Below are 23,230 nucleotides of genomic sequence, written 5' to 3'. Positions count from 1 at the left end.
CCTCCCACATCGAGCTAACCCTCTCACATCGAGCTAACCCTCTCACACAGAGCTAACCCTCTAACACAGAGCTAACCCTCTCACACGGAGCTAACCCTCCCACACGGATCTAACCCTCCCACATCGAGCTAACCCTCCCACATCGAGCTAACCCTCTCACAAGGAGCTAACCCTTTCACATCAAGCTAACCCTCTCACACGGAGCTAACCCTCTCACACGGAGCTAACCCTCTCACACGGAGCTAACCCTCTCACACGGAGCTAACCCTCTCACACGGAGCTAACCCCCTCACACGGAGCTAACCCCCTCACACGGAGCTAACCCTCCCACATCGAGCTAACCCTCTCACAAGGAGCTAACCCTCTCACACGGAGCTAACCCTCCCACATCGAGCTAACCCTCCCACAAGGAGCTAACCCTCTCACACGGAGCTAACCCTCCCACACGGAGCTAACCCTCCCACACGGAGCTAACCCTCTCACACGGAGCAAACCCTCTCACACGGAGCTAACCCTCTCACACGGAGCTAACCCTCTCACACGGAGCTAACCTTCCCACACGGAGCTAACCCTCCCACATCGAGCTAACCCTCTCACAAGGAGCTAACCCTTTCACATCAAGCTAACCCTTTCACATCAAGCTAACCCTCTCACACAGAGCTAACCCTCTCACGAGGTTACTATGGTGATGCTAGTTGAAGGTTTCTGTGCGGCCTTCATGCAGTCGACAGTCTGGCATCACAGCGTGTGTGTGTGTGTGTGTGTGTGTGTGTGTGTGTGTGTGTGTGTGTGTGTGTGTGTGTGTGAGGACAGAATCCAGTAAACTCTTGATCTTCATCCGGCGTTCAGGCTGCAGATCAAATGAACTATGGGAATCATCACAAGGAGAAACGCCTGTGGACCCAGAAACACACACACACACACACACACACACACACACACACACACACACACACACACACACACACACACACACACACACTTTACTCTCCCAGCAGTGATGGCATCATTAGTGGTTGTTCTGCCCTTCCAACAGATTTAATTCACCTCTATTGGTTTGATCAGCGTCTCCTGTGAAAAAAGCTATTTATTTATTTATTAAACTGCAGTCACACTCTGCTTTCAGCAGCAGCTTCACCGCTGACGTCCTTTCAGAAGACATTCACACGACTATCAGCAGCCAACATGAGCTGCTGGAGGTAAAGATGATAACCAGTCTGATAAGATCCAGACTGTCTCCTATATCATATCCTGAGGGATATATATATATATATATATATATATATATATATATATATATATATATATATATATATATATATATATATATATCAACCCCTCAGGGAATAAAGGACCATACCATGTGTGGGTTTTTAAATAAAAAGCCAAACCGGTTCGACTGTAACAAAAACACCAAAACAGCCGCATATGAGAGAGGAAGCAGAACATCTGAACATCTTCTAGCAGACACCCTGCATATCGTTCAAAATAGATATGGATCATAACTTTCATTCATCGCTTACACATTCAAACTTCAAAGCCTGAACTTAGGCTGCAACCGTCAGGGGAAGCCGACGTTCCTGAGCTTCACTCCAGAATAATGATCCAGAGATAAGGGGGGAGAGAGAGAGAGAGAGAGAGAGAGAGAGAGAGAGGCTGGTGAAACAGAGGAGAAGAATGAGCGGTCTGTTCATGAGAGATAGCGTCCATACGGGGAGGACTGTGTTCAGTGGGAAGGAAGTCAGAGGAGAGGTGAGATAAGATGGGAGAGCAAGTATGACAAAAGTCAGATTTTCCAACATCGACGAGGACATCACAGTATAGGTTGAGATGAAAGCCATCAGACATTTCCTCAGACAAAGAAGCAGAGAATGAGATCATTCTGTCGCTCATTGGGCTGCAAGCTTCAGCTTCACGAGTCTCTCATGTCATCACAACCAGCTGACGGCTCCATGAGAGGACGAGTCCAGAAGGAGAAAAACAGACCATGTGGGAAGTATGAAAACGTCTCCCTGTTAATAACCGATGTCTGTTAAGAAACCGATGTCTGTTATTAACTGATGTCTGTTAATAACCGATGTCTGTTATTAACTGATGTCTGTTAATAACCGATGTCTGTTAAGAAACCGATGTCTGTTATTAACTGTTGTCTGTTAATAACCGATGTCTGTTAATAACTGATGTCTGTTAATAACCGATGTCTGTTAATAACCGATGTCTGTTAATAACTGATGTCTGTCTCGCCTGAGGGAACCTGACAGTGGTCCAACAAGTCTACTTTTTACAGCTCGCACTTCTGCATTAGACACACTGCGCTGGTCCCATAGCTCACTGGAAAGCTGCTGCTTCTTCTTCTTGTGCTTCTTCTTCTTGTGCTTCTTCTTCTTCTGCTTCTTCTTCTGCTTCTTCTGCTTCTTCTTCTTCTGCTTCTGCTAAAAAGCAGGAAGCCTGGACTCGGCCACGGAGATCGAGGCTTCCAGCCGAGACCTTTCTGGTTGTAGGCGGCGTGTCGGCGGTCCGTCCTCGATAACCACACACAAGCGAACACATGCAAACAGATCCACAGAGAAGAAAACCTCGCTTTCCTGAGTGAGCAGAACTAACAGGATAAAGCCTGAGACACGGCAGCTCTTAACAGGCTTCTGACACACTTCAGTTCAGCTCTTCATCTCGCCCACAGTCAACAAAATGCTCTCTTTCAGTAGTGAGGGTGCTGATGAGAAGGAAGAAGGAAGAAAAAGAGTTTCAAAAGTCATTTAGAAAACAAGCTTGTTCCAGGATTCAAGTGGACTTTCTTTCTTTCTGCTTGGCACAGTTATAGTGAATAATAGTGCTCATATTCCTGTTTTTACATTTTAGAGACACACAGGGAGAGGAAAAGATAGTATTACATTTTCACCTAAAGAAATATGAGTGTTCAGGAGCATATCATGTAATTGCATGAAACAGAGTCAGTCCAAAAGCCAGCGCCAATTTATATTATTTAGTATATTGTTTGTTAAATTCATTAAAAGAAGTTAAAAATACAGCTTTCGCTGGCAGGAACATTCATATCTCTCAACAGATCCAAGCTACCAGGCAGACCTGCACCTCAAAAGCCCACTTATTAATACATGCACTGAATTTATATTTATATTTGCACTGAAAGAAAAGTAGTGTATTCATGCCACTGAGACACGCCTCTTTCCTTCCCGCCTCTTTTGTTCCCGCCTCTTTTGTTCCCGCCTCTTTCCTTCCCGCCTCTTTCCTTCCCGCCTCTTTTGTTCCCGCCTCTTTCCTTTCCGCCTCTTTCCTCCCCGCCTCTTTTCTCCCCGCCTCTTTTCTCCCCGCCTCTTTTCTCCCCGCCTCTTTCCTTCCCGCCTCTTTCCTCCCCGCCTCTTTTCTTCCCGCCTCTTTTCTCCCCGCCTCTTTTGTTCCCGCCTCTTTCCTTCCCGCCTCTTTCCTTCCCGCCTCTTTTCCTCCTGCCTCTTTCCTTTCCACCTCTTTTCTCCCCGCCTCTTTTCTCCCCGCCTCTTTTGTTCTCGCCTCTTTTCCTCCTGCCTCTTTCCTCCTGCCTCTTTTGTTCCCGCCTCTTTCCTTCCCGCCTCTTTTCTCCCCGCCTCTTTTGTTCCCGCCTCTTTTGTTCCCGCCTCTTTCCTTCCCGCCTCTTTCCTCCCCGCCTCTTTTCTTGCCGCCTCTTTTCTCCCCGCCTCTTTTCTCCCCGCCTCTTTTGTTCCCGCCTCTTTCCTTCCCGCCTCTTTTCCTCCTGCCTCTTTCCTTTCCGCCTCTTTTCTCCCCGCCTCTTTTGTTCCCGCCTCTTTCCTTCCTGCCTCTTTTCCTTCCGCCTCTTTTCTTCCCGCCTCTTTCCTTTCCGCCTCTTTCCTCCCCGCCTCTTTTCTCCCCGCCTCTTTTCTCCCCGCCTCTTTTCTCCCCGCCTCTTTCCTTCCCGCCTCTTTCCTCCCCGCCTCTTTTCTTCCCGCCTCTTTTCTCCCCGCCTCTTTTGTTCCCGCCTCTTTCCTTCCCGCCTCTTTCCTTCCCGCCTCTTTTCCTCCTGCCTCTTTCCTTTCCACCTCTTTTCTCCCCGCCTCTTTTCTCCCCGCCTCTTTTGTTCTCGCCTCTTTTCCTCCTGCCTCTTTCCTTTCCGCCTCTTTTGTTCCCGCCTCTTTCCTTCCCGCCTCTTTTCTCCCCGCCTCTTTTGTTCCCGCCTCTTTCCTTCCCGCCTCTTTCCTCCCCGCCTCTTTTCTTGCCGCCTCTTTTCTCCCCGCCTCTTTTCTCCCCGCCTCTTTTGTTCCCGCCTCTTTCCTTCCCGCCTCTTTTCCTCCTGCCTCTTTCCTTTCCGCCTCTTTTCTCCCCGCCTCTTTTGTTCCCGCCTCTTTCCTTCCTGCCTCTTTTCCTTCCGCCTCTTTTCTTCCCGCCTCTTTCCTTCCCGCCTCTTTTCTTCCCGCCTCTTTCCTGCCGGCATCTTTCCTTCCCGCCTCTTTCCTTCCCGCCTCTTTCCTTTCCGTCTCTTTTCCTCCCGCCTCTTTTCCTCCCGCCTCTTTCTTTCCCGCCTCTTTCCTTCCCGCCTCTTTCCTTCCCGCCTCTTTCCTCCCCGCCTCTTTTCTTCCCGCCTCTTTTCTCCCCGCCTCTTTTGTTCCCGCCTCTTTTGTTCCCGCCTCTTTCCTTCCCGCCTCTTTCCTCCCCGCCTCTTTTCTTCCCGCCTCTTTTCTCCCCGCCTCTTTTGTTCCCGCCTCTTTCCTTCCCGCCTCTTTCCTTCCCGCCTCTTTACCTCCTGCCTCTTTCCTTTCCGCCTCTTTTCTCCCCGCCTCTTTTGTTCCCGCCTCTTTCCTTTCCGCCTCTTTCCTTCCCGCCTCTTTCCTTCCTGCCTCTTTTCCTCCCGCCTCTTTTCTTTCCGCCTCTTTCCTTCCCGCCTCTTTTCTTCCCGCCTCTTTCCTGCCGGCATCTTTCCTTCCCGCCTCTTTCCTTCCCACCTCTTTCTTTTCCGTCTCTTTTCCTCCCGCCTCTTTCCTTCCCGCCTCTTTCCTTCCCGCCTCTTTTCTTCCCGCCTCTTTTCTTCCCGCCTCTTTCCTTTCCGCATCTTTTCTCCCCGCCTCTTTCCTTCCCGCCTCTTTCCTTCCCGCCTCTTTCCTTACCGCCTCTTTTCTTCCCGCCTCTTTCCTTTCCGCATCTTTTCTCCCCGCCTCTTTTCTCCCCGCCTCTTTTCTCCCCGCCTCTTTCGTTCCCGCCTCTTTTCCTCCTGCCTCTTTCCTTTCCGCCTCTTTTCTCCCCGCCTCTTTTCCCGCCTCTTTCCTTCCCGCCTCTTTTCTCCCACCTCTACTCTTCCCGCCTCTTTTCTCCCCGCCTCTTTTCTCCCCGCCTCTTTTCTCCCCGCCTCTTTCCTTCCCGCCTCTTTCCTTTCCGCCTCTTTTCTCCCCGCCTCTTTTGTTCCCGCCTCTTTCCTTCCTGCCTCTTTTCCTCCCGCCTCTTTTCTTCCCGCCTCTTTCCTTCCCGCCTCTTTTCTTCCCGCCTCTTTCCTGCCGGCATCTTTCCTTCCCGCCTCTTTCCTTCCCACCTCTTTCCTTTCCGTCTCTTTTCCTCCCGCCTCTTTTCTTCCCGCCTCTTTCCTTCCCGCCTCTTTCCTTACCGCCTCTTTTCTTCCCGCCTCTTTTCTTCCCGCCTCTTTCCTTTCCGCCTCTTTCCTTCCCGCATCTTTTCTCCCCGCCTCTTTTCTCCCCGCCTCTTTTCTCCCCGCCTCTTTTCGCCCCGTCTCTTTTGTTCCCGCCTCTTTCCTTCCCGCCTCTTTTCCTCCTGCCTCTTTCCTTTCCGCCTCTTTTCTCCCCGCCTCTTTTGTTCCCGCCTCTTTTCTTCCCGCCTCTTTCCTGCCGGCATCTTTCCTTCCCGCCTCTTTCCTTCCCACCTCTTTCCTTTCCGTCTCTTTTCCTCCCGCCTCTTTTCTTCCCGCCTCTTTCCTTCCCGCCTCTTTCCTTACCGCCTCTTTTCTTCCCGCCTCTTTTCTTCCCGCCTCTTTCCTTTCCGCCTCTTTCCTTCCCGCATCTTTTCTCCCCGCCTCTTTTCTCCCCGCCTCTTTTCTCCCCGCCTCTTTTCGCCCCGTCTCTTTTGTTCCCGCCTCTTTCCTTCCCGCCTCTTTTCCTCCTGCCTCTTTCCTTTCCGCCTCTTTTCTCCCGCCTCTTTTGTTCTCGCCTATTTTGTTCCCGCCTCTTTCCTTCCCGCCTCTTTCCTTTCTGTCTCTTTTGTTCCCGCCTCTTTTCCTCCTGCCTCTTTCCTTTCCGCCTCTTTCCTTCCCGCCTCTTTCCTTCCCGCCTCTTTTGTTTCCGCCTCTTTACTTCCCGTCTCTTTTCTCCCCGCCTCTTTTCTCCCCGCCTCTTTTCTCCCCGCCTCTTTTCGCCCCGTCTCTTTTGTTCCCGCCTCTTTCCTTCCCGCCTCTTTTCCTCCTGCCTCTTTCCTTTCCGCCTCTTTTCTCCCCGCCTCTTTTGTTCCCGCCTCTTTTCTTCCCGCCTCTTTCCTGCCGGCATCTTTCCTTCCCGCCTCTTTCCTTCCCACCTCTTTCCTTTCCGTCTCTTTTCCTCCCGCCTCTTTTCTTCCCGCCTCTTTCCTTCCCGCCTCTTTCCTTACCGCCTCTTTTCTTCCCGCCTCTTTTCTTCCCGCCTCTTTCCTTTCCGCCTCTTTCCTTCCCGCATCTTTTCTCCCCGCCTCTTTTCTCCCCGCCTCTTTTCTCCCCGCCTCTTTTCGCCCCGTCTCTTTTGTTCCCGCCTCTTTCCTTCCCGCCTCTTTTCCTCCTGCCTCTTTCCTTTCCGCCTCTTTTCTCCCGCCTCTTTTGTTCTCGCCTATTTTGTTCCCGCCTCTTTCCTTCCCGCCTCTTTCCTTTCTGTCTCTTTTGTTCCCGCCTCTTTTCCTCCTGCCTCTTTCCTTTCCGCCTCTTTCCTTCACGCCTCTTTCCTTCCCGCCTCTTTTGTTTCCGCCTCTTTACTTCCCGTCTCTTTTCTTCCCGCCTCTTTCCTTCCCGCCTCTTTCCTTCCCGCCTCCTTCCTTCCCGCCTCTTTCCTTTCCGTCTCTTTTCTTCCCGCCTCTTTTCCTCCCGCCTCTTTTCTTCCCGCCTCTTTCCTTCACGCCTCTTTCCTTCCCGTCTCTTTTCTTCCCGCCTCTTTCCTTCCTCCCTCTTTCCTTTCCGCCTCTTTCCTTCCCGCCTCTTTTGTTCCCGCCTCTTTCCTTCCCGTCTCTTTTCTTCCCGCCTCTTTCCTTCCCGCCTCTTTCCTTTCCGTCTCTTTTCTTCCCGCCTCTTTTCTTCCCGCCTCTTTCCTTCCCGCCTCTTTCCTTTCCGTCTCTTTTCTTCCCGCCTCTTTTCTTCCCGCCTCTTTCCTTCACGCCTCTTTCCTTCCCGCCTGGTGAAAGTGTGGCTGAGCATGTGAACGTCTCTTTGCATCAACATTGAGACAAACAGCCGTTGTGGTTCTCTCAGGGAGAGATTATTGTTCCAGATATTCTACTGAAAGTGGCTGAAACAGATAAACAGGGCGCTCAGGAGTGTCGTGGTGTTTCTGTTTCTCTGCTTTGATTAAAAGGTTTTCTTACATTAAAGGAGAAGCTGAAAGAATAGCAGAAAGACAAAAGTGTTTACACAGTGAGGCCCATGAATAAATATGCTGATTCAAACTATTTACACAGACTCACACACGTCGCCGTCAGATGGAAGTGTGAGTCCAGCTGCCTCCGCTGGACCCAGCAGCATGGTTCCTGTTTCCTGTGTACCTGTCTGGTTCTGTCCACACAGCAGGAGCTCACTGTTCTGCTTCCAGAACCAGACGCTTGAACCAGTTTCCTCCAGTTTCCTCTTCTGTCTGAATGTGAGTCAGCGCTTGTTGGGCCTGAGTAACGAATGAGTCACCAGCAGCGTGGACGTTGTGGCTGAAGGCCACAGCTGTGAACATCTGCATCCAGCTGTTTCTCTTTACTCTCGTATCCTGAGACAACTTCAGCGATGGAAGAGGCTTTGTTGTCCCTTTGGAGTTTTTGTATTTCATGATCCGAATTCTGAAGAAAAGAGTTTGAACAAGGAACATATTCAGGGAGTGACTTCATGGAGTCGTTAAGTTTTAATATTTGGATGAAAAAGACAGAAAACCATCAAGGATTAGCCGCGGTGACTGAACCCATCAAGTAACCCTGGTGACTGCACCACGGGCCCCTCCGGCTCCTCCCACTGTGTGCGTGTGTGTGTGTGTGTGTGTGTGTGTGTGTGTGTGTGTGTGTGTGTGTGTGTGTGTGTGTGTGTGTGCGTGTGTGTGTGTGGCTTCACTATCTTGGCCCTCTCGTCCTATTGAACCATTGGCCTCATGTTTGTCGTGCTCGACAAACATTTGTGGTAATTGGAGTCAACACGTATTTATTTAGAAATATAAACAACTGAAATAATAAAGATATTAAGACAAGCCCCCCCCCCCCTCCCCTCTCTGCAGGGAGGTTCATTTTAAGAACTTCACTCTGCTGCAGCTGGACGAGGACTTCTCTCGGGGTCGGGGTCTGGACGTGGGGGCTCGAGCGTGGACGGGAGGCAACGTGCTGCTGTTCTTCTGCGACGTGGACATTTACTTCACGGCGGACTTCCTGAACAGCTGCAGACTGAACACGCAGCCCGGTAACGCACGCGTGACCCTTCAGCATGGAGACATGGAAAGATATCTGCTGGATTCATTCATGCACTGCAGACGTGTGCAGACATCTTCACATGATGCTGACTCCTCACATTGTGAAGAGAGAAGTCTGGATGTATTAGTGGATTTAATTTATCTCTGTTCAAAACTGCATTCAATACATCTTAAGTTTAAGTTTAACTAGTCATAATTGAAATGTAGATCTTTAAAATTCTCAATGTATGTTATCTCTTTTGAGATGTAATTAGAATTATTTCATAATTATTAAATTTACCAGTAGTCATAATGCATGATGATTTATGTGTTCTTATTATGATCAAAGTCTATAATGATAATCTATTTCAAAATATCTTGAACTACATTTCCAAATGGTCAGCGTGTTGTTGCATTCATCAGCGCCTCGCTCCCTTGCAGGTAAAAAGGTCTTCTACCCGGTTCTGTTCAGCCAGTACAACCCGTCTCTGATCTACGGAGCGGATCACCTCCCACCTGTGGAGCAGCAGCTGGTAATGACATCACATGAAACACCAGGGTGTGTGTGTGTGTGTGTGTGTAACTTGCAGGTGTTTTTCTCTGCAGGTGATCAAGAAGGACACGGGCTTCTGGAGGGACTTTGGGTTCGGCATGACCTGCCAGTACCGGTCGGACTTCATCAACATCGGTAAATATTTGCGGCCGTGCTAATCACGAGCTCTCAGGCAGGAATTCATAAACAGGCTTAGTTTCTGTGCAGAGTCGTTGCATAACGCAGGACGCTTCATCACACAAGTGGTTCAATATTATATTACTTTTCTTAGATTTTATTATATTAGTCTGCATGGAACACTCTGAGCAGCAGCAGCATGACATTAGCATATCTCCATCGCTTTATTAGTTCAGTTATTGGCTCCCCGACAGATTTGCATGAACGTCGTTTCCCTCCAACGTGACATCATTCCAGGCTGCAGTGGAAAGTGCTTCATAGTTTAAGGACCAGACGAGCTCGTCAAAGCTCTCCTTCACTGCGCCGCATGTTCAACAGGCTCCGAGGCGAAGAAGAATCTACATGAAAGGACTAGTTAGACATTTTGAGGAAATGAGCATATTCTCTTTCATGTGCATAGAAATATGTATTTATAATTCTTATATTATTAGCATTCATATGTTTTATATTATTAGTATGTAATCTTATTTTCTCTTCTGATTACCTGATCCCATAAACAGTCACTGAGGCGTTAGCTTAGCTCACTATTTATTTAGTTTGCACTTTGTTTGCTGGACGGATTAAACAAACAAGATAGAATGTGTTAATTAGTGAGTTGAATGAGTTTTGTTTTAACCCTTTATACAGATTCCCTGTTTATCCAACCTAACGCTAAGCTAACCAGCTTCTGGTTGCAACTTCATAAACAGACATATCAAAGGACTCATCTAACTCTTAAATGGAAAGGAATATGTTTGTTTCTCTGAATGTTGGACTTTGCCTCTAAAGGCACAACAGTGCAGTTTAATGAAATGATGATGCAATGTGTTGTTGAGGCCGTGCACAGGAACAAAAGAGCGTTTCCTCTGTGAGGTTGATATCTAAAGCCCTGGAGCACGAGTGTAAAGAGACAGAATAATCAACATGAATCTGCAGAGAGACACAGACTGTGAGCAGAAGCAGACAGCAGCGCTTCACTGGTCTGGAGGTGCAGGTCTGAACATGCACCTCGTCTGCATCATCCGTCCAGAATGTCTCCATGAAACAACAAACCAGGAAACGTATGATGACCTCATCCTGTAAACTAGTCAGCATTCATCAGGGAGTGAACACGGCACTGAAGACAAAACCTACTTCATGTGTTGCATATTAAAAGCTTTCTGATCCTGTAACACAACAACACGCACTACACTGAATAGTAAAGTTGTCTTTTCCCTCCTGCGCCTCCAGGAGGATTTGACATCGACATCAAAGGCTGGGGGGGCGAAGACGTCCACCTGTACAGGAAGTACCTCCACAGCAACCTCCTGGTGGTGCGAGCGCCGTCGCGAGGTTTGTTCCACCTGTGGCACGAGAAGCGGTGCGCGGACGAGCTCCCTCCGGACCAGTACCGCATGTGCATGCAGTCCAAGGCCATGAACGAGGCCTCGCACGGCCAGCTGGGGATGCTCTTCTTCAGGCGCGAGATCGAAGCTCACCTCCGCAAACAGAAGCAACAGCAGAACCCCAAGAAGTCCTGAAGACTTCAAGACGGTTGAGTTGTAACCGGCGGAGCGACTCGGCGAATCCAACGGGACTACGCATCCCATTTTGAAGGAATATATCAACATTTTAGAAACAAGTTTGCTTTCATGCCGAGAGTTGGATCAGCGTGAACGCTCTTCTGTCAACATGTGGAGCTCGAACCAGCAGGTGGGTTAGCTTAGCTTAGCATAAAGAAGGCGAAACAAAGCCGCCTATGTTATATCTCTAATCAACGAGAACAGTGAAAATGTTAAAAGACAAATTGTTGTTGTACGTGTGGATTCATGCTGGAAAAATAGTCAAGAAAAATATTTTGTTTTCTTCAGAGAGAGGCAGGCAACTTTGTCCCGCTCTGTTTCCTGTTTTTATGCTAAGCTAACTGCCTCTTTAGCATGCACATACGAGAGAGTGGTATCAAGAAGAGGCCCAAAGCGTCAAACTGTTCCTTTCATTCAAATGTGAAGACTTGTTTAATCTTTTAAAGGACTTAAGGGCCTTTTGAGGCTCTGGAAAGAACAACACAACATGAAGATGAATTCAACTAGTTGGACATTAATCCACAGATCTGAAACGTCAATATGAATATCATATTTAATGTCCGTTTGTATTTTCCTCTTCAGCGCAGAGACGCCTCTTTAGAAAGAAGAGGCCTCAGAACAGAGTGCCTTCTGGGAATTAAACCTGAACACTGTTCAGGCCGAGAAAGGAAACATGTTTTATGTGGTGACCGGCGCCACCTAGTGGACTGAACGTGAAACATGCGCATAAACAATGAAGGACTCTTTTTAAAGCCTCGAATGGCCAAAACATATCTTTTTTAAAATAAATTATTCATTCCTTTATTTATGTTTGTTGCTTCATAGTTTATTATTTCTGATGCAGTTGCTGCATGGACAGTATTATGGTGACTAATCACCTCGATAACGCAGAGACACAGACAACAAGTCATGGCGGATATTTGCCAGTGAAAGCATTATTTTATCAACAAGCATTCTTAATATAAGATGTATATAACTATACCCAAAATGTCATTAAAGACAAATACATTTTCAAAATGTATAATATAAAGAATAAGAAGACTAATTAGTGTTGTCTCATCACTCATTGGTGGAGACATAATTAGGAACAGTAATACTGCTCACTCTCCTGACATCGACGATGACTTAATGAGTCAGAATGAGACTTTTCCATATTTTTGTTTCTGTCACTCAAATTACATTTCATGTTTTACTGGCAGTCACAGAAACTGAGAGGTTGTAGATTTATTTACTGCCTGGACGGTTACTTTACGTTTTACAGTCTCCATGAATCTCCAGCGCTGGATGATCACATATGAAAGGAGACACTTTATATATTGTGTTTGTATTGTTTAAAACATTCCTTGTTAAAATATATATTGAATGCCTTTAAAATGTAAGTTTCAAGTTGTTTTTTTTGTTAAATGAATAAAACATATTTGTGCATTGAGTGTTTTATTGTGGTGTTATTGTGTCTGCTGCAATCAAGTCTTAATGTTTATATTATGAGATAAAGATTTACTTCTTGCAAAGCCCAATATTATAAATATCATAATATATTCACATTAACTTAGTTACAGAAGAAAAGTATGGAGACGCAACATGTTCAGTTTTTTAATAAATAGAACATGTATTATTGAACATGTGTAATATGATCATAAACATGTGACATAATAAGATCACTACTAGGTTAAACACCATATTATTCTGCTTATTCGCACAATACCAGAGTTTTAAGAAAAGCTCAATTCATTCCGGCAGATTTTCTAAAATCCGTTCTCACATATTTCCCACAGTGTTTTATTTCATAATGACACTTTTAATCACAACGACTGCACCTGTCAATCAAGACAAACGGGGTGAAGGCAGTCACGAGGGAACAACAGCAAGATCGAGTCTCAAAGGAAGCGTCCAGGTGCTGTCAATCACCTCTCATCCAACCTCACAGCTCCTCTCTTTGCTCTCCTGTCTGGCTGCACCAACCAAAAGATGACCAAATGACAACGAGAGCAGGTTTCTTACTATCAAGAGATTATTTCTCCTGCACCTCCAATGTAACTGGTAGAAGACAAAGTGCAGCCTTCCTCCTGTGCTAATGTATTTCACATGTGTCTGAATGAATCAGTCTGAGCAGTTCAACAGTTCAACAGAAGCACAAAGTGCAGCTCCTCAATGCAACTGTCCAGTCAGAATAACCTGATAAGAACCTGCATTAGACTGCAGTACCTTTGTGCATCTAATTTACTGGCAACTGACTCTATGGAATGTGAATTAATAAATGTAATACTTTCTGAGGATTTTTTTTAGCTGTTCTTTATTGTTATTCATCACAATTTCCAGAAATATTGTAGTATTTTATTAGTGTAACTTCACCTCCAACGCACTAGAGGGCGTCAGTGAGCTGATGTCAGTTGTGATAAAGACCAATCTTCCTTTGAGTTTGTACTTAGTGTGCATGGCGTGTCGTTTATGGGACCTTATGGGTGATGATTGTGAGTTAATCAAGTGAAACTCTACAGTAGTTTTACTTTAAGAGTGAATTTAGGATTTACCGTGATTATTTGAACATAGCTCTAGATAAAATATGACATCTTGGAAATCCTTTGAAAATAAAACAAGGAATACATTAGAGGAGCATCTTTTTGCCAGCTGTTGTTTTATTTTACTTCAATAACGTGCTGTGCGTTTTGAAGAAAAGCGCTCACTGCGTGAAGTTTGCAATGGATTCAAAAATTCCAATTTTTCCGCGAAGGCTTGAAGGCAGCACGCAGGCGCGACCCGCGCGGTCCCCCGCAGCTTCCGGCTCGACTTGCTGGACAGGTGCAGGCGCAGGTGACCCGGTCCTCCGTGTTTCTCTTACTCACCGGTTTCAGAGCCAACATGGCGGCCTGTTGGAGCTCACCGCCCCGCGACGACAACCGACACAAATCCTCCTGATCTGCGGCCGTTCCGTCGTGTTCACTCACCGGTTGCCAGCATTTCCTAACACCGACGACCGACTAGCTTACCGGAGAAAAGACGCAGCAGCGGCGGCAGCGACGTCAAGAGGAGGGACGTCCCGCTGCCGGTTCATCACACGGGGAGGGGCGTTATAACGATCCCGCTGCCGGTTCATCACACGGGGAGGGGCGTTATAACGATCCCGCTGCCGGTTCATCACACGGGGAGGGGCGTTATAACGATCCCGCTGCCGGTTCATCCCACGGGAGGACACTGCTGAGTCCGAGACGCAGCGCAGCCGACATGTTCGAGGCGAGAGGAGTCCTGTTCGTCCTGCTGGACGCGGCCTGTCTGATCCTCGGTACGTACTGCAATGCTTCTGCTGTAATAATCCGCTGTGTGCTCTGAGATAATCCGACATTTAACGACTTGTCACCACCCGAAGGGAGCGGTGGATATTTTATTCTCACCTCCAGGTTTACTGCGCCAAAGCCAGGCGGCATCTTAGTCATATTATTCTAGGCTCGACAGTTGATTTCAATATTAAATCAAGATTGACGTGTTCTGTGTTTCCATTGAAGGCTCAGATATTATATGTCAGTCACCGTGTCAGGCTTCAGGTCCTTCAGCGTCGCTTCATGTGTCTCTGGGGCTGAAGTCCTTTTTAAACTCTGATTGTGAATGAGTGAATGAGTGAATGAGTGAATGACGGGCCACAGGATATTGATAACATTGCGTATGTGCTTTTTATATATATAAAAAATAGTTGAATTAGTCCCCCCACAAAGAAATGTATTTATATGCAGATATGTGTTTGCTTATGAAGGAAGAAGACCTTAACTTAAAGTCTTGTTTTAGTGCTCCAGTCCCTTCAGCTGTGAGGAACAGTACGACTCAGTTTGCTGTGTTTATGATGCAGAAGCAAACTGGATTATTCTGCTAATCACAGATTATTAGATTATGACCAAGCATCTGCAGTGATCTGTTTCCAGACTGCATGTGACTAGAAGAAGCACACGAGGTCGCCCTGATAAACGTGAGAAAACAGACTGTTCTGATTGTCTAAAGTGCATAAAGCGCTTTGAGAGCTTGTAACAGAATGACTGAGATGCTTACGAGTCTTCATGTGTTTATGTTATAATAATGAACATGTTTCCTCTTTCTGTCAGTGTGTTTATCTTGAGAAGTTATTTGCACGAGAAATGAGGAAAGCAAAGTCCAACACGGCTTCCTCCTGCACCCTGAAGCTCTCCAGTGTGTTTGTTGGCTCTTCTTGCTGCAGATCGTAGGGAACGTGTCTTCATGTGGCTGCTGTTTGTTAATGTGCATTACAGCTCATGTTCTGCTTGAATAGACCACCACCCGTGCATATCCCCCACAATGCACTGTGCCAAACGAACCACCAGAGAAACGACGGCGGCCGTACGTTCAGACTTTGAACCGTCAGGACTTGTTCACATAATGTGTTCACTTTATGGTGTTTTATTTATAGGGAGTGCTCCGTCATCAGTCATTGTGCCCCCCCCCCCCCCGGGAGCTCCTCCATCCTCGCTGCTGACAAACTGCCTCAATATAACACGTCTTTGTTTGATTTGTTTTATGTGCCATTGTTGTCCCATGTTCCTTTGTTGGAATAAACATCTGCGTCGTGTCATTGCATCGTCCACCTTCACTGAAAGCAGTGCCAAAGAAATGCTCTCATTTCCTCTTTGAATAACGTTTGATTAAAAACTTCACTGCTCGGCATTGAAATCGTGTGAATTGAAGAATAGATTTGTGCTGCGTTTATCTCCACTGGGGACCAATGGGCTGCAGGCTGAGGAGTGTTGCACCACGTTAAGAAACCCAGTTACTCTCGGACCGAATAACATCGTCTTCTCCTTCAGCGGCTGCTCACAAGGTGTCACTCTGTCTCGAAGGTTCAATTGTTGGTCCTCTAACGTCAGAAATGCACTTCCATCAGAAAGAAGACAGATTTGAAACACCTGGACACTTTTTGCTTGGGCCCTGTTCTCTTTCTCTTCCATGTTTCTCTTTCCCTCCAGTGGTAACTCCTGATCTCTTGGTCCACAGGGGGTCTGCCTCTGGCGGCCTTTAACCTGGGTAAGATCCGCCCCTACCAGAGGGGCTTTTTCTGTAACGACGAGAGCATCCGGTACCCGTTCCACCCCAGCACCATAACCTCCACGGTGCTCTACACCGTGGGCTTCGCCCTGCCCATTAGCTGCGTAAGTAGGCGTCTGTCAGTCTCGCGGCTCGACGTGTCGACTCCATCGCAGTGCAAGCGGTGCCGCTCGATGCCCACGAGGCGTCCAGAGGCCCTTTTGTTATGTGTGATGAGCATCTGGCTCCTGGAACACCTGCAGGGAGCCAGCATGACCACACATGACCACACATGACCTGTGAGGGAGTCGACATGTCCTCTGTGAGGCTGCCGGTGTGTCAGCGGATGCACACAGCTTCAGGGTTGTTCGTTAGCTTCCCTTCATGAACGGATGATGATTCAGTGAGTTCCTTCAGTGTTGTAGAGTCATCCAGCAGCATCAGCTCAGCTGTGTATCAGGAGCTAAAGACAACGGAAGATGTCCACTTAAAAACACTCGTAAGAAATCTAAATGTCTAATCACGTCCACACACACTCAACTGTTCTTGAGCCTTCAGACTCCTGCTGGTGGAGAGAAGGACGGGTTGCTGCTCATTGCTTTCTTGTTTTAATCTCTTCCAGTATTTATTTTAGGAATCAAAGCTGACTCTGGAAGACTTCTTTTAAAAGTCTCATTTTAATGTCATTCACTCAGTCTGCCAGGTGAAGGTGTTGGAGGACGCGTGAATTAAACTGAGGGAGAAACCAAAGAAGCAACATCTCCCTTTGAGGGAGAGGAAACCAAAGAGAACGTCACACATCATCGTTCAGGCTCGAGCGTCCACGAGACGATGTCTCCTCTCGCCGAGCGGCTCTAAAACTCTGACATCAACGCTCTTCTTCTCAACGTCGTCCTGTACCTTCTCGCCATGCATCACTTTAACCACTAACATGTTCCTTCAGAGGAACGCAGCGTTCTCACGTGCTGCTCAGAGTGTTGCATCATGGGTATGGGGTCACATGATCTGGTAACCTGTATTTTGTTCCTTTTGTTTTTCTCTCATTGCTTCTCTGCTATAGCTGGACTTCCCTTTGTAATTCTCAATGTGCGACACAGTCCTTTCCGCCGGGGCTTTTTCTGTAACGATGATTCTATCAAGTACCCGCTTAAAGAAGACACCATTACCTATCAGTTGTTAGGAGGGGTTATGATTCCCGTCACAATACTCACTGTAAGTGCACCTGTTTTGTCTTCTGCTAACTCTCTTTGTAATGTGTGTACTTGTACATCTGATCCGTGTAACACTGCAGTGTGTGTTTGCTTGCATGAGCCGCCACTTCCAATAACTGAGAGTTTGCTAACAGCATGTGGTTAGAAAATGTTTTCCAAACTGCATATTTGAAGATGAAACAGACTTTTACTTTGAAAACCCAGCAGCCCTCTGCTGCCCAGCGGAACAGTCAATATGACGGATGTTGTCTTTTCTATGATTATTATTTTTAAACTTATCCATAATAAGTCAAAAGACTCCTATTTTTTAAATATCACTTAGCTCACGCTAACGCTAACTTTAGAGTTAGCGCTCGTGCTAACGCTCGCGCCAACGCTCGCGATAGCCGTCACCAGCTGGATGGAGTCTGGAAAGAATCGCACAAAAGTGTGTGGGTCGGTTTTTACCTGTGAACCTCGTCTGCAGTCCAGAGAACCTTAAAGAAGCTGCTGGAGACTTTAGGAGAGAACCTTAAAGAAGCTGCTGGAGACTTTAGGAGAGAACCTTAAAGAAGCTGCTGGAGACTTTAGGAGAGAACCTTAAAGAAGCTGCTGGAGACTTTAGGAGAGAACCTTAAAGAAGCTGCTGGAGACTTTAGGAGAGAACCTTAAAGAAGCTGCTGGAGACTTTAGGAGAGAACCTTAAAGGAGCTGCTGGAGACTTTAGGAGAGAACCTTAAAGAAGCTGCTGGAGACTTTAGGAGAGAACCTTAAAGAAGCTGCTGGAGACTTTAGGAGAGAACCTTAAAGAAGCTGCTGGAGACTTTAGGAGAGAACCTTAAAGAAGCTGCTGGAGACTTTAGGAGAGAACCTTAAAGAAGCTGCTGGAGACTTTAGGAGAGAACCTTAAAGAAGCTGCTGGAGACTTTAGGAGAGAACCGGAGTGTTTCTGGAGATGTTTCACTGTACAGACACATGAATGAGTCTCGTCCGTGTTCTCTTCTAAAGTTAACAGCAGCACAACTTGTTACACAACTGTAAGTTCTGTGGAACACAAACACATCAACCTCAGTCTGACGGGTTTAATATGCTTTAATATTAATAACGCACACGTTTCAACATCTTCTCCAGCGACATCTGTACAGATCTAATGATTGGATCAAATAAAAGTGTATTTTAAGTGGACATCATCCTCTAGCCCACGAGGTCAGCCAAGGTCAAACTGTTTCTTCCAGCCTATTGCAGAGAGATTTATTTCAGATTCATTACAATTATTATTATTATATGTTGTTATGTATTTTCATGACAGATGTTGCAGACTCGGTTGCTTCCTGTGTGTGAGTGACCTCTGCATCCTTTGCTCCTGGCAGATGATCTTTGGCGAGTGCCTTTCAGTTTATCTCAAGCGCATCAAATCCAAGTCGTCTTTCGGCAGCTACGCGTCCTGCCTCTACAAAGCCGTGGGCGCGTTCCTGTTCGGCGCCGCCATGAGCCAGTCTCTGACCGACATCGCCAAGTACTCCATCGGCCGTCTGCGGCCGCACTTCCTGGACGTGTGCAAACCGGACTGGACGCTCATCAGCTGCTCATCGGGGGCGTACATCGAGAACTTCACCTGCAGCGGAGACCCGACGATGGCCAACGAGGGCAGGTATGCTCCTCTTCCTCTGGAAACCTGTTTATAGATATTATGTTAGGAAATGGATGGACGACACATTGAGACGATGGATTGATGCGATTGATCCAAACTGGATCTCGACTGAGGGGGTTTCATGCGTTACTTTCTCACATGTGATGGCTTGATGGAAGACTTTGGGGGTTTGGACTGTTTGGAGAATAAAACAGATTTCTGACATTTTTCAGACAAAGCGATGCATTTATGATTAATCAATAAGTGTGAGATGAATTGATGTGATAATCAGCAGGTGCAGCTCTAGATCGACTCATGAACACATGAGTTGATTTCAGAGGCCTGCTGTTGAAATGACGCCTCATTTAAACGTGTTGGTGCCAAACAGATTAGTGAAAAGCTCTGGAGCTGTTTACTGCATTGTTGTGCAACACGCTGGAGGTGCAAGAGCAAAGGTTGAGCACTGAACACCCTGTGAGCACTCGGTTGTTCGTGTGGAAGGAGGGACTGTTAGGACCAAACATTATGACGGTTCTGATCCATATCTGCACACGATGGAAGTGTGAGACCCGACCAGAAGGTGTGATGATCTCACAGGAAGTGAAGCTCGTGTTCCTCATCAGCGGCAGGAGGAAGTCCAGGCGGGGAGGACATGCACCTGCCAGCTGTTTGCTGTGCGCTACCTGCTGCGTGTTCACTGCTGCCGTTTGTTTATTCTAGTGAAGTGCAGCGAGGCCGAGGATCCAGAGTGTGTGTGTGTGTGTGTGTGTGTGTGTGTGTGTGTGTGTGTGTGTGTGTGTGTGTGTGTGTGTGTGTGTGTGTGTGTGTGTGTGTGGCCTGCTGGTGGAGATGATGAGCAGCAGCAGAGAGGATCCTCTTACTGTAATACGATTCCTCTTCGGCTTCCTGTCCCTCGGGGAGAAGAGGGCGTTGTTGTATTTGTTTGCGTTGCAGAAAGAGCTTCAGGTGCTTGAGTTGAGCGTGATGACAATGTCCCTTAAAGGAAAAGACGCCATTTCCTTTTCCTCCCAATGGATCCAGAGGATGCTCAGCGAGAGCAGCAACATGCTGCAGTGTGTAACGCCACGCCAGCGAGGAATCACAGGGCTTTATTATTGTTTAATTTGCCAGGCGGGGTGTCGAACCCACGTCAGTTAGATCAGATCGTGATACACAATCACGTTGATGAGGGTCAGGGTTTGCCAGGATGACGTGTGTGTGACTCATAGTTATTAGAAGAAGACGTCTCTGTGTTTTTTAATTAATATTCCACATAGCAACGCGTTGATGCGTCTGTCTTTCCGCTGCAGGCTGTCCTTCTACTCCGGTCACTCCTCTTTCTCCATGTACTGCATGCTGTTCCTGGCTGTGAGTATTGATTCACAATCATATCCGTCATAATTCACTGGAGCGTTTGGGTTCAAAGAGAAACTAACTATACTAAGATATACATCAATATATAAGATTGATAACACCAGCTTCACGCTTCTTGTTGCCTCTGCTGTCTGTTCAGAGATGAGGTCGCTGCCCATCCTCCTGAACTCTAAACTGTACCGGCTGATTCAACAGCAGCAGATATAAATAGACGTCCTGGCACCAACATGAAGCTTCCTCTCTTTCACTGGCGACGTGAAGAATGAGAAACAGCAGCTGACATTCACACCGTGCTCGGGTCAGGGAGCGGTTCCTGCTGCACTTTAACCCACAGCGTTTGCGTCGTTACAGGAAGGGCGACTGCGATCTGCAGGAAGCGGCTGAGCTCGTTTGTCCTCCAGTGAAGCGACAGGAAAACCGAGCGATGCTTGTTTTCAAAACAAAGGTTTTAAAAGCAGGAACGTGACGTGACGGATTCCTGCGTGATAGCTCACCGCGCTCCACAGGGAGCGGGATGTCTAATTATGATTATTATATCATTAATTATCAGGTTAGATCCTTAATGAACCTCAACAGGCCAAAGCATTACAACAGTGAAGAAAGCATCATAAAATACACATCAAAAGAGCCTGCATTAAATTACACAATGCATAAATAAAGAGATTAAAAAGCAGGCCGCAGCGCTCGTGTTCCACCACAGGACAGTTTCACAGATTGTGGTATCAGATGATTATTTCAGGTCAGCTGGACGGAGGAAGCTGGAGACGATGTGATAGCTGAGAGGAAGCTTCATGCTGTGTCAAACGTTTCCTGCGTGATGTTTGTGTCTCTGGTGCGGCGACACAAAAGAAACGCTGCGGTGCAGCGACGCCCAGCAGACCTTCCTGTCTCTTTCAGCTCTACCTGCAGGCCCGGCTGCAGGCGGACTGGGCGAGGCTGCTGAGACCCACAATGCAGTTCTTCCTGATAGCTGCCTCAGTGTTCACGGGGCTGTCCCGGGTGTCTGACTACAAGCACCACTGGAGCGATGTGCTGACGGGGCTCCTGCAGGGGGCGCTCATGGCCGTCCTGGTGGTAAGCGACACGCGCTAATCTATTTCATATAGACAACGCTGTGACTTTTTATGACGTGTTTTTATTACCATTATATGTTTTTAATCTGTTTAATATACTGTTACTTTTCTAGGACACGCTATGCAATGACTTTTATTGAACTTGTTTGTGACACTATGCAAGGCATTTGGTTTATGCTAAGCTACTTATCTCCTGGATGTAGCTTCATAATTATCATACAAACATGAGCAGTACTCTTGTTTCCCAAAAGGTGCTGATCTCCTCAGAATGAGGTTTTCTTAATTACATTTTTTTAAATAAAGGTGAATCGTTCAGCCAGACTCTCACCTGTGCCGTTTGAAATAAAGTCCTCTTGCTGAACCTCGCAGGTCTTCTGCGTGTCCGACTTTTTCAAGCCGCACGTCGTCGCACACAAAGACGTGGACATCCCACACACAACCCTGCAGGAGACTCCAACCAATGGAAACCACTTTGAGAGTCCCAACTAAGCTAAGACGGGAGGAAGAGGAGGAGGAAGAGGACCCCTCTCTGCCCAGATGCACATCCAGGATCCCGCACGCCTCCTCCTGCGATACGCTGCATGGATCTGCATTTGCTTCTCACCTGAAAGCCGTTGAATGTTTCTGTGTCGTTCAGATTTTAAGACTCTATCGTTTTTCTCAACTAGTTTTTTATTTAAGGAAAGGGCTGACTTCCTGTCGTTAGGCTGCAGCGACTGAGGTGCAGGTTAGGAGTCTGCATGCGTCTCGCTCCTGAGCTGAGGAAGACTTCACTGCTTCAGCACCACCGAGCGTCTGACCACTGAGAGGAAACCTGTGAACCTCTGAGCTTCTCCTGGAGTCCATCTGCTCGATCTGTTGTAGGATCAGTTCCTCGGTCGCTGCATCGCTCTAAGACGTCTGAATCTCAGAACTCTGCTGCCTGAAGCCAGACTTCAGGGTTCACACGGAGCGAGAGAGCTGAAGCTGATCCTAGACCAGCAGGCAGCGCCCACATCTGGAGCTGCTGACTCCAGGCCGCTGTCTCTCTCCAGCTCTCTCTCTCTCTCTCCAGCTCTCTCTCTCCAGCTCTCTCTCTCCAGCTCTCTCTCTCCAGCTGTCTCTCTGTCTCTCTGTCTCTGTCTCTCTCTGTCTCTCTGTCTCTCTGTCTCTGTCTCTCTGTCTCTGTCTCTCTCTGTCTCTCTGTCTCTGTCTCTCTCTCTCTCTCTCTCTCTCTCTCTCTCTCTCTCTCTCTCTCTCTCTCTCTCTCTCTCTCTCTCTCTCTCTCTCTCTCTCTCTCTCTCTCTCTCTCTCTCTCTCTCTCTCTCTCTCTCTCTCTCTCTCTCTCTCTCTCTCTCTCTCTCTCTCTCTCTCTCTCTCTCTCTCTCTCTCTCTCTCTCTCTCTCTCTCTCGTGTTGCCTTTGCTGTGCTACTGCTGCTATCACAGCTGTCTGTGTATCTGACAACTAATATAACAGCCAACAATGTACTTTTTGTATAATCTGTGTGTAAATTGAAAAAAACATACCTGACAGACTTTTCTTGAAAAATAAGTAAATTGTGTGCAAATGTTGAAAACAAAGGAAAGAAGCCATTTTTCTTTTCAACAGAGAAATGAAGCGTTTGTGTTGTGATGCGCTGTCGTCACATTAAAGCACGACTTGTTTACTTTCTCAGCCGGATACATCTGAACGTCATGTTGTGAACCACGTCCTCATGTAATCATAAATGATAAACTGTAATCTGACAACGAGAACGTTTCAACAGAATAAAAAACGCTTCTGTTCACGTCATTGAGTCATTTCTACGGTGAGATTATGTTTCAACAGTAATATGACACGCTATTAACATTCCTAACACAGCGTGTCGTATTCAACAGTAATATGACACGCTATTAACATTCCTAACATAGTGTCGTATTCAACAGTAATATGACACGCTATTAACATTCCTAACATGGCCGGGCAGCGTTTCTGAGATCGCAGTGAGTATAACGTTAGCTATATTGTTAACGTTATAGCTAACGTACAACGTTATAGCTAACGTTGTACGTTAGCTATAACGTTGTACGTTAGCTAACGTTAATGTTAG

The 23,230-nt window shown here is 47.2% G+C and overlaps 2 protein-coding genes across 4 annotated transcripts in view; both read left to right on the top strand.

The window, feature by feature from the left end:
- Positions 1 to 12,250, top strand: part of csgalnact1a (chondroitin sulfate N-acetylgalactosaminyltransferase 1a) — a 30,398-nt gene extending 18,148 nt beyond the window's left edge. The window contains exons 5-8 of the mRNA XM_068574817.1: positions 8,433 to 8,611; positions 9,042 to 9,133; positions 9,207 to 9,288; positions 10,540 to 12,250. Coding sequence (XP_068430918.1) covers positions 8,433 to 8,611; positions 9,042 to 9,133; positions 9,207 to 9,288; positions 10,540 to 10,829 — 643 coding nt within the window. The 3' untranslated portion in view covers positions 10,830 to 12,250. The remainder of the gene's footprint in view (positions 1 to 8,432; positions 8,612 to 9,041; positions 9,134 to 9,206; positions 9,289 to 10,539) is intronic.
- Positions 12,251 to 13,620: 1,370 nt separating this feature from the next.
- Positions 13,621 to 22,217, top strand: plpp1a (phospholipid phosphatase 1a). 3 transcript variants are annotated; one of them, XM_068574372.1, is made up of 6 exons: positions 13,621 to 14,151; positions 16,954 to 17,105; positions 18,454 to 18,734; positions 20,024 to 20,081; positions 20,985 to 21,161; positions 21,530 to 22,217. In XM_068574372.1, the coding sequence occupies exons 1-6, from the start codon at positions 14,094 to 14,096 to the stop codon at positions 21,647 to 21,649; spliced, it is 846 nt and encodes a 281-aa protein (XP_068430473.1). In that variant the 5' UTR covers positions 13,621 to 14,093; the 3' UTR covers positions 21,650 to 22,217. The 3 variants fall into 3 exon arrangements, with proteins under 3 accessions (XP_068430473.1, XP_068430472.1, XP_068430471.1); XM_068574371.1 differs by lacking the exon at positions 16,954 to 17,105 and adding an exon at positions 15,864 to 16,018; XM_068574370.1 differs by lacking the exon at positions 13,621 to 14,151 and having other exon boundaries at positions 16,441 to 17,105.
- The last annotated feature ends 1,013 nt before the right edge of the window (positions 22,218 to 23,230 follow it).

The sequence above is a fragment of the Clinocottus analis genome, unplaced genomic scaffold, assembly GCF_023055335.1.
Source record: "Clinocottus analis isolate CAN_PGR_092001 unplaced genomic scaffold, fCliAna1.0.p SCAF_13, whole genome shotgun sequence".
NCBI lineage: Eukaryota > Metazoa > Chordata > Actinopteri > Perciformes > Cottidae > Clinocottus > Clinocottus analis.
The sequence above is the reverse complement of the archived record's forward strand: the minus strand, read 5'-3'. Positions and strand labels throughout refer to the sequence as shown.

Excerpts from the sequence above, each read along its gene's own strand:
- plpp1a (XM_068574370.1), top strand. The coding sequence starts at position 16,878 with ATGGGTATGGGGTCACATGATCTGGTAACCTGTATTTTGTTCCTTTTG. Across the intron at positions 18,735-20,023 it reads ACGATGGCCAACGAGGGCAG|GCTGTCCTTCTACTCCGGTC; the intron begins GTATGCTCCTCT and ends TTTCCGCTGCAG. Across the intron at positions 21,162-21,529 it reads CGCTCATGGCCGTCCTGGTG|GTCTTCTGCGTGTCCGACTT; the intron begins GTAAGCGACACG and ends TGAACCTCGCAG.